The following is a 15,868-nucleotide window of genomic DNA, read 5'->3' as shown; positions in this document are numbered from 1 at the left end:
ACTCCTGCAACATCAGCTAAAAAAATAATACATTAGATATGTATATTGTAGTTACGCTGGCTGCTTCTCATACAGGGTGAAAGCAAAAGAGAAAAACAATATTAAATGTGCTTTGAATCTATGTGGTTGTTTCTTTTTGTATCTCTATTCAAGGTGCTGAAACAATTGAGACCTATGTGTCTCTGTCCATGGTGCTGAAACATTCAAACCATTTCCTGTGTCTCTGTTCACGGTGCTGAAACATTCAAACCATTTCCTGTGTCTCTGTCCACAGTGCTGAAACATTCAAACCATTTCCTGTGTCTCTGTTCATGGTGCTGAAACATTCAAACCATTTCCTGTGTCTCTGTCCATGGTAATGAAACAACTGAGCCTCTCCATCTTTTTATGGCCTTTGTGTGTTTGCGTGTCTGAATTCTGAACACTGCATTGCATCAGAGCTGATTTTGAGCATCTGAAATCTCATGATAGACTGTTTACCTTAGTAAGCATGAAATGCTGAGTGTTTACTATGTTGAAAATGGTGAATACATTAGCAATACATAGAAAACCTACATCTCTATAACTATCTATTATCGCTGTCTCTCGCTATGTATGGTACTGAAACATTGCAACTGTGCTTGTTTCTTTCTTCAGCTACATTCAGACTGAGCTTCAAAGCTGTAAAAAAAACACAGTCCTACCCATTCATTTCTATAGGGGACTGCGTTCACCGCACACCGGCACAGCAGGGGGGCATTGGCAAAATGATACAGCCCCATGTTGTAAAACCATTGGATCTGGTATAACGTTGTCTGCACCACAAGGTGACATCATCCACCAAGACGCTGCATTGACAAATCACGCAATAGGGGATGATTGGATTGTGGATGCCCATGATAAGAACAATGTTGATTACCATGTTATCACAGTTATCACAAGCACTCACTGATATTCAGTCTCAAATTTGGACCACAGACCCCTTTGCGTTTCAACACACTCAGTCTCAACACCCGCTGTATTCATGACATTATCGTCTCATATGCTGTTGTAAACATCTTCTTTAGAAAATAAACCAGAGATATGTTCATACCTTGAGGAAGGAGAGGTTGCGGTTTCGATCAATGCTGGTAATCTCCAAATTGCCCATGACAACTTCACAATTCTCATATAGCTTCTTCAGAGTGCGGTACTGCTGGTCCAGGTCAGACAGAGTGCTCAACTTGTTCTCTGTGCCAGGGCAAACTAGAGACAGAAAAAAAAGTGTCACTATAGGGGCAATTTGATGGAGTGATTTAGCACATTAAAATATGATGACACAGTCAAAAATCCGGGGTAAACATTAGTGGCCTGTGCCAAAGATCCACACATTATAAAGTTAAAAAAGAAAAATATTAAAATGCAAGGAGAGCACTTTGGTGAAACATGAAGGAAAAGTACAGTAAAATGTATGTTTTTCAGCCGCTCATGACAATGGTAGTTATGTTTAAATGTCACCAAGCTAGCTGGCTTGATCACATACAGTCAGCTTTCATACTGTAACAGCTTAATACATCTGCCAGCCAGTTAATCTAGATACTGTAAGTTAAATTGTATTTTTCAGGGGAAAAAAAGTTAAATGTGATATATTTCTTTTCCCCAGAGGTTTTCTATGAAGGGTAGTTTAGCAAAATATAATTCTTTGACTACAACAGTGCTCTGCAGATGCATGGTCCAATGCCTGCTGTATAGCAGAGACTCTGAGAAGTGTTAGAAACAGTGAGATAATGAATTGAGAATGCAAGAAAAAGGGCAGAAAAGATCAAAAACATTCAGGACTGGAGTTTTTAGCAGTAAAACTATGTGACGTGTGAATATGAGACCCAGACAGACAGAGAGAGAGAGAGAGAGAGAAATGTGAAGGAGGGATTGAAGAACAAAGGGAATAGTGGCTCTGAAAGAGGGGGTCAGGAGATTACCTAAATTGTTGAAAAGAGTTCAGAGTGCGACAGGCATGACCCTTGACAATGAGGGAGCTGCAAGAGTTGAGATTCAGGGAGGAACAAGTGGGTGAGAGGCGGTGGATATCATTTCTCTGAGGCAGTGACCTACAGTCTGGGTCTGGCACCGGCACACCGTTTAATCAAAGATATTCAAATTGCCTTGGTTGACCTTTACAAAGGGTCTCACTTGGAGACTTTACTTGGCTGACAAAATCACAACACTTTGAAGATATTATAGCAAGTAAAAACCATTGATGTGTGTGAAGGCCAGGCAAGTTAGAACAGATAAGCTTTGTCTGTGGTTTCAGCCACACACACAAACAGAACCATGAAAGTGGAGGCACACACACAATCACCAAAACCTGACTATCATATCTCTGACAGCTTCCAACATCATCTGGCAAACATGCTTTTACCAATTCACGCTTGACATGTACAAATACAGCGTACGTTCAGTATACTGAGGTACACTTGTTATTTCAGCCTTTGGAAGCTTTGGAAAGCAACGCAAATTACTAATAGTGTTGTTCAACAAAGCCAAATAGAGGAATTTGTACCGTACAGTAGGCCTGAAGTCAGACAGTCACAGCATTGTATACATTATGCTAGTGGAATAAGAAATGAAGAGGATTACATCGCCTCTACAAAGCAATTGTTAAATGCATCTGAAAAATAATAAAAAGCCAAGAGAATTTCTCCAATGCTACAAACAACAGTGCAAAAGAGGACATGGGTGACACATGGTACTTTTTTTTTTTAACTTACAATAAGTAATTATTTATCTTCTCCGCAAGTCTAGTAAAAACTTATATTTAAAAAATGACTGTGTTTATCTGCAGTGCTAATGACAGCTGCATGACAATTGACTAATGCGGTGGCTACCACTGTATTTGGTTCCTCCTCTTTCCACACCAATCAAGCACCCTGTCCACCCCTGGCAGCCTTTCCACCCGTCAGTCGGCATCCCCAGCCTCAGTCCTGTGACCATCTGCTCTGTTCAGCTGGCACCACTGCAACATTACCAGAGGCATGAATGGTGGTTGGTAAGATGGTGTGTGTGTGTGTGTGTGTGTGTGTGTGTATAGGCACAGTTTGTCAGTGGTTCAACTTTGAATATCATTTTTGCCAGCAACTGTCAACTACGTTGGTCTGACAAACATAGCCATTATTACCATCACATCACTTCTTGTCTCCATCACATACTTTTCCTAAATGTGTTGAAACTTTATAAAAAGCATCATCCATTTGCTTTAGAGACTTTAAATGATGTCCCTGACTTTCCTTTACAGGAATAAACCAACAAATCTTGTCATCACTTTGGGTTACACCTTCCAAAAGCCAATATTTGTTTCTTTACCCATCCATACTTCAATTTGTTTTTAGTTATCATATTTACCTTAACTACTATACCACATACTTTACAGTATGTAACAGTAGTTTTCTTAGATTTCTACAGCTGAATATCTTTGGGGGTTCTGGGCTGTTAAAAACAAAACAAAACAAAACAAGGAATTCCTGTACAAGATGTTACTTTGGGCTTTGGGAAATTACAATGGTTTTATCTAAGATTAAATCAGATGTTTTTGGTGCAAGTGCTAATGAATGGTGTCTATTAGCATCATCCATTTGTATTTCACCTGTTATTATGACCTTTATTCAAACATGATGTACATTTTTCAGAAGCCAAAGTTGATACTCTCCACATCCAAGTGCAAGAATTTCATAAAATAACAAAAAGAGAAAAACGAGAACAGTGGACTACTGAAGAGCTGAAGGTGCCCATATACTGAACAACACTGAAAGCTCATAAACTCCCATACTGCTTTATGGATCACTGGTCCAGCAAAGATGAGCATGCTTGCTCTGCCGTGATTGTCATGATTCGGTTCCATTGATCCTGTTGTGCTTTTATTTTGACATTACTTCCCATTTTGCTTCACCACAGTTTCAGTCTTTTTACTTTCATCATCGCCCACATTCGTTTCACCTGCTCCTTATTGTTTACACCTGTTTTCACCGCATTATAAGCAGCCTTCCCCCACCATTCCCCTGCCAGATTGTTCTAGACTCCAGCTCTGACTCTCCAGTGGTTTTTGGTTTTGGTATTTTGTGTTTTGACCTGGATTGTATACGTTGATAATTCTGTTTTGTCTTGCCCTCTTCTGTCGGACTGCTGCCCTGTGTATGAATTATCAGACTTCTCTTGTGGACTACGAACTTTGGATTCCCTTGGATGTATGTGTTTGCTGACTCTGACCACGGACTGTATTATCAACTCATATGTGCGTTGTCCAAAAGCCAATATTTGTTTCTTTACCCATCCATACTTCAATTTGTTTTTAGTTATCATATTTACCTTAACTACTATACCACATACTTTAATGGGGTTCGCCACAACATTTTTGGCAGCTTCACGCGCCGATCCTCACAGTGATCCTCCATACTGCTGTGAATACAGGCTATGTAGGACAGAATGGCAGTGATGAGTTGTAGTGATAAACGCGATTTGCTGACCACACACAGATAAGTTATTGCATGAAATGATTTAAGAGCAGCTACAAGCTCAAAAGAAGATCTAAAGTTGGTCTGTGATAGTTTTTTCAGTGTGTGTGTGTGGAGAGATGAAAGGTTAGCAAGCATCTGTAATAACCTGATACTGAAGCCTACTTGCAGACATGTGTGTGTGTAAGATCAGAGGGGAGAGGTGAAATGTGAGGGGAAAACAACTCTCAAAAGCCAATAACAGCCAGCTGCGCACACACACACACAGAGAAATGGCACTTATTTAGGGTGAGTAAGCAAGGTAAAGGCAGGCACAGAAAAAAGAACTGTAAGAGAGAGACATGATCTTGTATTTGTGAGTAATAACATCCGGGAGCATTAGTATTCATATGGACACACTCTACTGTAAATGCTCTTTTCTCTGGGCTCATTTTGAAAATGTCTAGATTCATCTGCTCTACCTCTTTCTCTCTCTTTTCCTAATTTCTTTTTCTCTGCCTTTAGCCATCCTTCTCTGTCTCTGCCCTCTTTCTCTACTCCATTCTTTTTTTTCTCGCAGGCTCAGCAGTGGACAGTGTAAGTATTGAGCTGTTGCTTTTTCCCCCTTAACGCATCGAGTGACACATGGCCATGTCCACTTGACAGCTCCTGTGTGTGTGTGTGTGTGTGTGTGTGTGTGTGTGTATATGCCTGTCTGTGCCTGTCTGTGGTAGGGGAGCAGATATCTGTCAGTTTGGACAATAGGGGGCATCTCTACAGATGTTGCAGACAAAGACAGGTGAGGCAGCTCATGAGATTCACAACATTATCCTGTGAGTCTTATGTTTGCACCTTTTTTTTTGGCACAGTAGCCTTGAATTCTTTAACCATTAAGGTAAAGCTTCTCTGACCTTATCCAAGTTTGAATACTGTGAGCTTAAACTGCACTATACTACAGTATGTTCATATGTCAGGACACCTTGTCATGCATCACAGATCACATTTATTCAAGCTGTCAGAGTTGTTCTCAATTTTAATTTTACATTAAAGGTAGAGACTCAAAGACAAACCGCTCTACCTCTCCCTGCTCCGCTCAGCGCTTCACCTACATCTACGTTCTCCCTCTCGGCTAATGCTGGAACAGGGGGCTTGCTAGTGTGTGAGTTGGTCAGTGATGGCTTCCAGCAGCTAACACTAGCTTGAAGCCCTGGTGCAAGAGAAGCAGGAGACCAGATGTGTGTTCATATACTGACTGCTAGATGTGAGCTCCTACCGCTGACCTTAGCCTTCTCTGATTGGTTAGAAAGGCAAGGCTAGCTCAAAAACTTAGGAGGGAATATCACTGCACTGCTGTCAGGATCAGATATGATATGAAGCATGTATCAACCTAGAATGCCTGGCAAGCACATCACACAGTCCAGTCATGTCTAGGTGCAGCAGGGCAGATATTAAACTCCAGTGTGTCTTTATGCCACTGTTCTCGTTCACTCTGACGTCCGTGTCCTTATAACTAACACATAATGAGTGATAACAAAGGAGAGACTAATAATGACCTGGCAGCCCTTGCAGGCACGGGTGATTTGGTGGACCTTTTTTGTGTTTTTTATTTTTTTTTATTTTTTAACAGACGGAGCACATTTGTCAATGTACATATGTGTTCACTCCAAGAGGCTTGTGTGAGTGTGTGTGCGCAGGCATGTGTTTGAGCACATACAATAAAAAAGTTATTAGCTGCAAGACCCAGTTTCACTGCTGCATTTTCCTTTGTTTTTATTTTTGAAAATGTAATCCCCCTTCATTATAGTTTAATCCTGCTTTACACTATTCGATCTGTAACAGACAATCGAGCTCAACAATAATGATGCAGCCAAACTGTAGTGACTAATGCAGGACAGGTACAAGCAGAGTAATGTCTGCATGACTGTGTGGGCATGTGTGCACACTGGTCTTGGCTATAGCCCATTTCTGATCCATCCATGAAGTGAGAGATGAAGACAGAGAGTTACTGCCTCACTTATTTTCACTGACATATTGAGCCATGCTTCTCATTTCTCACTTCATCTCTTCTCCCTCACATTGCTGTCTCTTCTTTGGCTTTTATTCTTGCTGTGTCTGCTCTCTTATCATGTTCTCATGTTACAGTTTTAGATCATCTCCTGCTGTCTTAACGTCTTCTCTCTCCTTTTCTGACCCTATGTTCATTTGCATTTATAGTAACCTAATACATCTCTGACAGGGTGTAAAGAGTGAAAAGCAAACAATGTGGAAGGAATTGTTTTCCAGTGAACTCTCCTGCTTAAGTAGGAAATCTGGTGCAGGATTGGTGAAAAAGCTACTAAACAGGGGGATACAGTACAGTAATTACTAATTATTATATACAATGAATGGCTACTGGGAACAAAATATTGACCATAAATAGAAGCAAAAATTAGGTTTTGAGCCGTAAAGATTGAGTGGGTGGTGCTGCAGCTTCAGGGGTCAACAGTGACATGAACATGACATAAGCAAAACAGAACAGGTTCAAAGCTCTGGCACAAGGCCACGGCTCTGTTCACTGGAAAGTGATGTATTTGTAACACAGAGAGACTCCAGAAGACACATTGCATCTACCATTTGCTTTCCCAGTTCCAATTAAGTAAACTCACACTTTGTAAGCATATGTGCTCCTCAAGCTGCAAGAAAAATAAGTGTCTGCCTGATAAATTGTGCATGATATAAAGTCTGGAGCTATCAATTTCAGGAGTCTGTAGTAAACCCTGCTGTGGATTTACTATACGAGGGTGCTTATTAACAGTTAATCTAATGGTCATATAAATGATGGGAAATAATAGGAGACTTGTGAAAGCAGGAAAACTAATTTTGAAATATGCACTTCATGGATTTTTGTGTGGGTTTGAAGTGGCAAAAGAATGGCACAAATCTCTCCAGAACTGCAGTGCTTCTGGACTAAATAGAAGATCACAGACAAGCACAGCAGGGTAAGGACACACATAACAACATGATCCTTTATGCTTTTGAACAGGAACGCCACTCAATTTTTACAATTTTATTCAGCTTTATTCCTACTGCTTCAGGACTGCCTGATCAATAAAAGTCAAAACAAACAACTTCGCCCAAGGTAAAACATTTTTAAACCATAGCTACATTTTTGTTTTTCCTGCACTTCGGCTCTGAAACGTGACCTCACACTCAGAAAATCACATTTGCTGCTCTCTCAGTCACCTTTGTGGTCATTTCAAATTCACTGAAGTTTATAACTATTGATTAGACTGGAATCACAAGGAAGAGTTATTAAGCACCCCTTTCTTAGCAGGGTTTGTTGGAAAATAGTGAAAAACAAGAGAAGAAGATAAATGTCTAATTTTTAATTGGTTAATCTTCTGGTGTAGGGTAAAAAAGTATGTGCCTATAACATGTGAATCAGCCAAAGCCCAAAGCAAAATGTGTGTTTTATATAACCCATCTAAATCCAAACATATTTAATTTAGGGTTGCCACAAACAAATACTTTCAATATTAACTAAACTCATGAATTTATTCTTGATTAATTGATTAGTTATTTTGTGTATAAACTGTCCAAAAATAAAGAAGAATGTTCCTGAGTCCAAAGTCAGGTCTTCCTTTATCTTTTTTTTTCAGCCAGAACCAACATATGTTTGGCATTTTGGCTCCAAAATGACTGATGTATCATCAAATTGATTTCCCATCAATTTCATGTTGATTGTCAAAGTGATTTACAGGCTAATTGTTCCTGCTGTACTGTAGAAGATTAAATGAAGAGCAAATGCTCATATCTTTGAAGTCGGAACCCAACATTTCTTAGCATTTTGGCTTTAAAGATATTTCCACACAACTGAGATTTATATTTTTGGTTACAGATTTTCTACTGATCAAGGAATTAATTAACTGAGTGATTATGGGGGATGCTGCATGGAGCATAATCACCAGCTCTTTCAAATTTTCTCCCCGTTATGAACTACTTTTTATGCTTTTATTTAAAGTTGAGCTTGGCAAGAAACACTGGGATTACACAAATGAAATGTAAGGCAACAAACGTTTGCCTCAGATTCAACCCAGGGAGGCTGTGGTTGTATGGTATTTATCTTACCACTAGGACACAAAACTCACATTTGCATCCCATTATTTGATTCAGTTTGTTACTAGAAGCATGGTGACAACACAAGAGGAACTCAGTCACCGTTCTCTGGTGTAAGTAGTGTCTGACTGCAGGAAACACATCTTTATGTGAAGTTAAAACCTTCTGATTCTTTAAAATGTGCTGGGGTAAAAACTGGCAAAGATGCCAAACAAGGAGCCGTAGTTTTAATGAACATTTTAAAAATACTCAGAGGACAACTATGATGTTGAAACATACAGAACTCTGTATAGACAAACACACAAAATCACAGATGCACTGTGTGAGGCTGAAACTTCGCCTGCGCCTTAGCTGACACTCCCACATCAACGGTGGACATTATTGCTGGGCCCACCAGCCTTCATCACCCATCATCCTCATCCTCCACGTTTCCTCTGCTGCTCAGAAGCCACACACACAGTCCTGAGGTGGTGCTGACAAGGCAGCTGCACATCTTATGAGCTCTGTTTCCACATTGCTGCTTCCCCGCCCCCCAAAAAAACAAAAAAAAACTACTCTCACAAAATGACTGATAGCACAAATTAAACCCTGGTTTTAAAGGGTAGCAGGTTGACCTTGGGTAAAAGAATGATAAAACTTTTACAGGTAGTTATAATGAATCTCAAATGTATGATGTTTATGTGCTTTTTAGTACATTTTAATAGATTTGTGGTGTATATACTGTAGAACTGCTGCCTGAAAGCCAAAACCCAGGGGAAATAAAGTCCAATAATGCCTCATTCATCCTCATAAAGTCTATTCCTTTGAGTGCACACTAACAACCAACTTAAATGAGAGCAGCAGTTTATCAGCTCAGAGCTTCTCTCTTGGCAACTGGACTACAAGGGGACACTGTTTAGAAAGTGTTGAATGAGTAAATCAAGCCGGAACTGTGAAGGAGAAGTGGACAAAGGATATTGTTTTAACATCTAAAAGCCGGGGTTGGCAAGTTCCTAATCCCCAGTGGAAATTGCACTTTTTAGATAATTTGAAAGCATTTTTTAAATGTTTCAAATATTAGACATCACCTGCACATAATAGAAGATACAATGAAGGTGGGTAGGAGGAACTTGACATTCTGTGTAAAGTGTCCTGCATGACAGAAACAAGGCCGCCATAATTGCCATTATTTTTTGCTGATTATGACGTACCCACATCCCCATGGGTTTAACTTTAAACTATCCCCCGATTGCTCTGGGCAGCTGCCTGGGGCCAACAGGGGTTCAGAGCCATCAATCATCTCGCGGCAGGGTCTCTTCCCCTTCATGCTCACCGACTGCCCCCCCTGCAGCTCCTCCTCTCACCTCTACCTTGTCCTTCTCTGATTTTTGCAACTCCTTTTTTCTCCTTCTCCATCTTCTTCTCCTTTACCTCTTCTTCTTCAACTTATCCTTCCTGCATCTTTTGCTGTTCTTTTCTTTCACTCCCTCTCTTGTTCTTTTATCTCACCTCCATCTAAACCATTTTTATCTCTTTTCTTTTTCCCACTCTTCCACACACACACACACACACACACACACACACACACACACACACACCATAAATGCACCTAAAGGCATTATAGTCAAGACTCACCAATGCACATATAGATTTGTACAACACAAACAAAACACCGGACCTCCTACGTCAAAAGGCCAATCATTTCTCAGCGGGCACTTGAATATCACCTGCCACCTGCTAGGTGGGTGGGTGAGGGTCATTTGTAAAACAGATATAACTGTGTGTGTGTGTGTGTGTGTGTAAACAGATATAACTGTGTGTGTGTGTCAGACACAGATTTAATGACCCATCCCAGCCCATTTTCAGCCCATGGCTTCTCTTTGTGGGGAAATGAGGTTTGTAGTCAATGTAGCACAGAAGGGCTGCCTATGATCATGTGCATATTTGTATATGTGTGTGTGCCACTTCCAGTGAGTTGGCTCCAAGCAGGATATCAGTAGGAACCATATGGGAAAAATGATTATGAAGGAAGGTTCAAGAACATTTATGTGCATTTCAATATTGGAGCTAAGAAAGATACACCTTTGCTGTAAATATGGAGTGTGTGTGGGTGTGTGCTTATTTGTGCTCATTCAAGTTGGTTTAGCTTCATTCTCCTTTTATAAATTACACTATAACTTGTGTGTGCATCCATGTTGCACAAGATTCACCAGCTTGAGCTATTCCAAACAAAACAGTTGCCTTCAAATTGTGTACAAAGTGAAATGGTGTGTCCCAAAGACAACATGCCAAAGAGATAATTCAACACACACACACATAAAATGCACGGCGGATACTGTCCGTGCTGTCATTTCATCCACAATATGTAAACACATAACACACACACACACAAAAGCATTATCGCACATGCAAAAACATCCTGTACTTTATGTGAGTACACATGCAAGGACTCACATGTCAACACACACACTAACATTCAGAGGACTTGGGGAACTGGCTTCCCAGAGGAGGAAATAAGTTTGGGCTGGATGTAATGAGCAACTGAAAGGCAAATGAGCCCTTCACTGTGACGGCCTCTATCTAAACCCAGACAGCCTGTGTCTGGGGAGACCCTTTATTGCTGAGAGAATCCAAAATGTCATTCATCTATCAGTGACCAGCTCAGTCACCGGCCACCCCTCCTCCATCTGCCCACCTCCTCATTCCACTCCTGTCATGATTTTTAACGCTCCTTTTCTTCCATTCTCCTTCCCATTAAAAAAAAAACAAAAACAAAAACCATTTATTCAGATTTTCCCCATCCTCACTTTTCTGGCAATTTTTTTTGACATCTTTCTTTCTCCTAACTTACTCTAGTCCTTAGTCTGTTGTTCAAGGTCTGCCTCTCCACTTGTCCTCCTATCCTCACTTCTCAATCTCCTTTCAAATATTAAAGACATCTTTCTCCCTCCTCTTCCCAACGCTTCATAGCTTGGCTCTCTACCTTTGTCATGACACAATTGTGACAAAGGATTATTTTCACTACTGATTACTGTGATTGAATGTAAACTACTATGCTTCACCTCCAGTTGCAGTTGTCGCCCAAATCTCTAGCACTTGGGTTTAGTTTTACTCCTGGTTTTGTTTTCACACCCGACACAGTGGTTCACATACATATCCATATTCACAGCACTGAAGTTTTCATGTTGCTTAAATGTTCCGCAGTAATAAAGAAAGTCATCCAGCACAAAATAATCTGTCATACACGTCTCTGGAAGAGAAATCAGGAAAATAATCAAACAGCAGAAATGTGAACAGCTACAACTTAAAGACAACTTAGAAAACACTTATCTGCTAAATAAGATTGTCTAATACAGCAGAAACAATAACTAACTTTGTTGCGAGTTTATTTTTGCCAGGATACCTGTTTTTTTCTTTTCTTTTTTAAAGAATATGATGAAGGCTTGGAACAGACTGTCTACAGTCTGGCTCTTGACCATGGATTGTAGCTGTAGGCGCAAAATTCAATGGAGACAATCGGCCGAAAACATGGCAACAGCATCAAACAGTCCGCCATGTCTTGAACTGCATCCCAGACTGTCAAAAAATTGCTTGAAAAACCAGTGCCAGGAGTGAAATATGGAAGTATTTTGTTTACAGAGCAGACCAAAATGAATGCACAACTGAAGCACTGAAGTTGCTATTAAATTCATCCAAGTAAAGCGTGTGGTGCAGTTTGTGATATTGCTTTGAACATACAGATCATGAACCCAGTCAGCGTCTGGTTTTCATCTAATTTCTCAGCTCTTCCTCATCTCCTTTTAGCTTGTCTGTCTTTACCACACAACACTTCCCAATTTCTCCTCCACTCCCATCCCTCTCCTGCTCTCACCACCTTTTTGTCTTTTTGTTTTTAATTCAGCACAGCCCCTCCCATTCATCTTTGGCAAAAATCAATAACCATTCACCGAGGTGCAGGAGTTGAGGGATGTAAATAGCAAAAATCTGACAATCGCAGGACATAAAACAACAGGCTTTCGATATAATCAACAGCAGTGCCAGTGCCATTCCTCAAACAATCCATAGCCTTATTAAAAAGGGGCCAATAATTTAGCCCCGTGTGCTGCCGATGGAGGGTACATGACGACAGTGTCTGATGAGTCAGGAATTGTGGGTATGATAGGGTGAGGAGGGATGGGAGGGCATGATTGTGGGTAAGGACAGAACATGGGGTAGTTTGTGTTAGTGGCATAATTTTCCTTTTGGCTGTAGTTATCACTCTTGTTTTGGATTTATCTGCTGCTCAAGCCTCTCATTTGCTTTTTGCTTTTGTGACTGTTTCATGTAGGTATTAAGAAAGAAAATCACTAAAAGGATCTTAATCTGGGTACATTTTGATTCATTAATAGAGTAAACAGGCTTGAATTATTCATACATTTCTCAAGAGCCACCCTAGAGGACAGCATCAGAAGTACAGCACAAAACCAGAATCAATAATCAAAAATTGCTTCTTTGTCTTCTAAGAGAGCTCTTCATTAAAATGCATTTGTCTTCCATCCACAGACAGTAGATGGAAGACAAATGGACAGTGAGAAGTGAGGAAAAACCCAAGAAAAAAAGATGAACAAAAAGAGCAAAAGATGTGGAAAAACACACCAAGGTCATAGAGCAATAAGTGAGGCAGCAGCCAGTGCAACTGAGATGAAAATGCAGACAAAGGCTGCTGTAACAAACAGTAAAATGTTTGTCCTTGTATGTGTTTTTAACTGTGGGTGTGTGATTAGATAATTATTTGCACATAATTTGTGTTAAATGAAAAGCCTTTGTGACTGCTTTAGGGGTGTCCGTGTGTTACTGTATGGTAAGAAAGTGCTTGACCTGTATTGTACATTGTGATTGTGTATGTATGAGTGATTTCTGTTGTTCTGGTGATGGGAGTTCGGTAGACGTGAACTCCACGGTGCTCCTCGTGAGTGTCTCCATCACCAGTCACCCAGTGGGCTCTCAGACGCTCAGTGGGAGAGTCTGTCTGTGTGACTCAGTCTTTTCAACCTGCTTTCACACTCACCAACTGAGCAGAAGAAAAAAATCTTGACCTTTCAAGCATGGCCATCAAAAGCAATCGATAATTATGAAATTAAGTGGATTATTGCTCTCAGTGCCAACTGAGGGATGGTTATTGCTCATTGGGGGTGGTAATGAACTCCTGAATTTGTGAATACTTCCACCAGCCCTTCCTCCCTCCACCTCACATGAGCTAAGAGATGACGACATATCATTGTACTACCTGAGGAGTCAAGCAAGAGCAGGCAAAACCAAGATTCTGCTTAACACACACATTCATAAACTGTTTACCTTGATCCTGCCTGACTCGTCTTAAAAAATCATGTGCTTGCCAAGTCCAAAAGTATTGCAGCATAAAAAATATAAGACAATCATTTTTAGACTTTGCTAAGTGAAAGAGAACAAACCATCTATTCAAACTCAATGATCCATAGCTGTTTGTAGTGCTCATCTGACTACCAACATATTTCCAAGCTTCCTGACTGACTGCTTCCTTTGTCATTTCTGCCTGAGCAGTTTCTTCTCACCATGTAATGAAAAAAATATGACTAGATTTCACTCTAAAGCATCAGGCAGCTTTAAGAGTACACACACAAGACTAATATGTTTATCCTCAAAGGCACAGAAAACCAAAAGTCAATAAGGGTTTGATTTTAAAATGGCTACAGAGGAATGTGCACTTTAATATCACATCAAAATGTCTCTTAACAGAAGTGGAACCAATAGCTACTGGAGCCTGTATGCTAGATTTTTTTTTTTTACATGAATCACTGCTGTTCGAGCTGATGTGTTCTTGGTTTGCAGCTGATGCAGTGAGGTACTCATTGCCTTGAATAGCTCAACAGTGGCAGTCCACAGGCTGTTGTGTACTGTTTCCATCACCAACGAGTACTTTTACTTCTACACAGTAAATGATTGTACTTCAGCACTAGATAAACATTGTGGGACATAGAGTACATACATACCTACTTGGGCCATCTTTTCCATTTTGCTGGGTAAAAACAGGTAACAGTGCTGTATACATGGAAATGACTTCCCAGAATAAAGCATTCTTCTCCCTTTATCCCTCACTCTTTACTCTTTCTCTGCAGTATTTGTATATACAGCATGAGCAACGATAAACCAAGCCAAAATCATAGATGTTGACAAAAGTGGTAATATTGTAGAAAAATTAAGTCTAACACTCTGAGTCACTGCACATAGGATGGTCATAATGAAGCCAACCTGACCTTCCCCACTTCCTCCCCCTATTTATCCCTCCCCCTCCCCCTCAATTGACTTCAAAGCAGGACCTCAAAGGCTTAATTGCTTCTGATGCTTCAGTGGCAAAGTTAAGAAATTAACTGCAACCTCTCTTTAGACTAGTGACAATGTAAAGGCAATCAGTGTGAAAAGGAGACATCCCTCGGATGAAGAAATTATTTAATCAAACTCATCACTATTTTAATTCTTAGGGGAAGTTAAATGAAGTGTAGCTTCAGAGATAAAGTGGTTCTCTCTTCAATATTATTATTTGTTCTACAATAAGAATGAACCTCATAACTTTTCACAAAAGGCCACCAAACCTATTAACATTTAGAGTTTGGTCCCAGCAAAAAACAATATTTTAAAAAATATAGAGCAATTTTACATTTATTTGAATATATAGTTTGTCTCTCTTTGCCTAAGACAAAGTCTGAGTCAGCAGAACTAAACAAAATACTACAGCTCTGTGGTTGTTGATGTAGCGCGAGTGCTAGTTGTCCTTTAAATGTACTGAAAAAAGCAATATCAAAACTTGTGTAATAATTAGAACTGGGCCAGAAAAAACTTAAGCAGGCAAACAAATCACAATCCACTACGCTTGAGTTGACTTTTCAAGAATTAATTCTTTTCATTCTATGGCAGAATGATAAAAATAAATATAAGCTGCTACAATCAGAAGAGTTCAAAGTCTTTTTTTTGAAAGTTTATGTTTACTTAGTCATATTTTTCACTGGAAACCTGTTCTGGAGATTTGAATCTATGTTTTTAAGGAAGGTTTCACATTTGTCCACCATGATGTGACAGTTTCCTATTACCTGTGGGTGTAACTCTAAGTCTAGCTTCTTTCCTCGATATGGGAGGTGACACTAAGGGCTAAAGCACTGCCTGCTCTGCTGTGGTGGGATCTGACATAAAGAACCACGGGTGGGCGGTAGGTAGGTAGGGAAGTTTCTCTCCATCCAAACTGACAGTGTTGACAAATGACAGGGGAGTGTGTCTCTCAGGAAGGTGTGTCTTTTCTGTGCAAGTAAGCACCCAAGTGGTAGAGAGAATAAGAAAGACAG

The 15,868-nt window shown here is 40.1% G+C and overlaps 1 protein-coding gene across 4 annotated transcripts in view; it reads right to left on the bottom strand.

Annotated features, from left to right (window-relative positions):
• Window positions 1-15,868, bottom strand: part of LOC109968758 (receptor tyrosine-protein kinase erbB-4) — a 244,655-nt gene that overhangs the window by 123,271 nt on the left and 105,516 nt on the right. For all 4 annotated transcript variants that reach the window (XM_020615248.1, XM_020615250.1, XM_020615249.1 and 1 more), the window contains exon 2: window positions 1,073-1,224. In XM_020615248.1, coding sequence (XP_020470904.1) covers window positions 1,073-1,224 — 152 coding nt within the window. The remainder of the gene's footprint in view (window positions 1-1,072; window positions 1,225-15,868) is intronic.

This window comes from Monopterus albus, unplaced genomic scaffold, assembly GCF_001952655.1.
Source record: "Monopterus albus unplaced genomic scaffold, M_albus_1.0 scaffold161.1, whole genome shotgun sequence".
In the NCBI taxonomy this organism is placed as follows: Eukaryota; Metazoa; Chordata; class Actinopteri; order Synbranchiformes; family Synbranchidae; genus Monopterus; species Monopterus albus.
The sequence above is the reverse complement of the archived record's forward strand: the minus strand, read 5'-3'. Positions and strand labels throughout refer to the sequence as shown.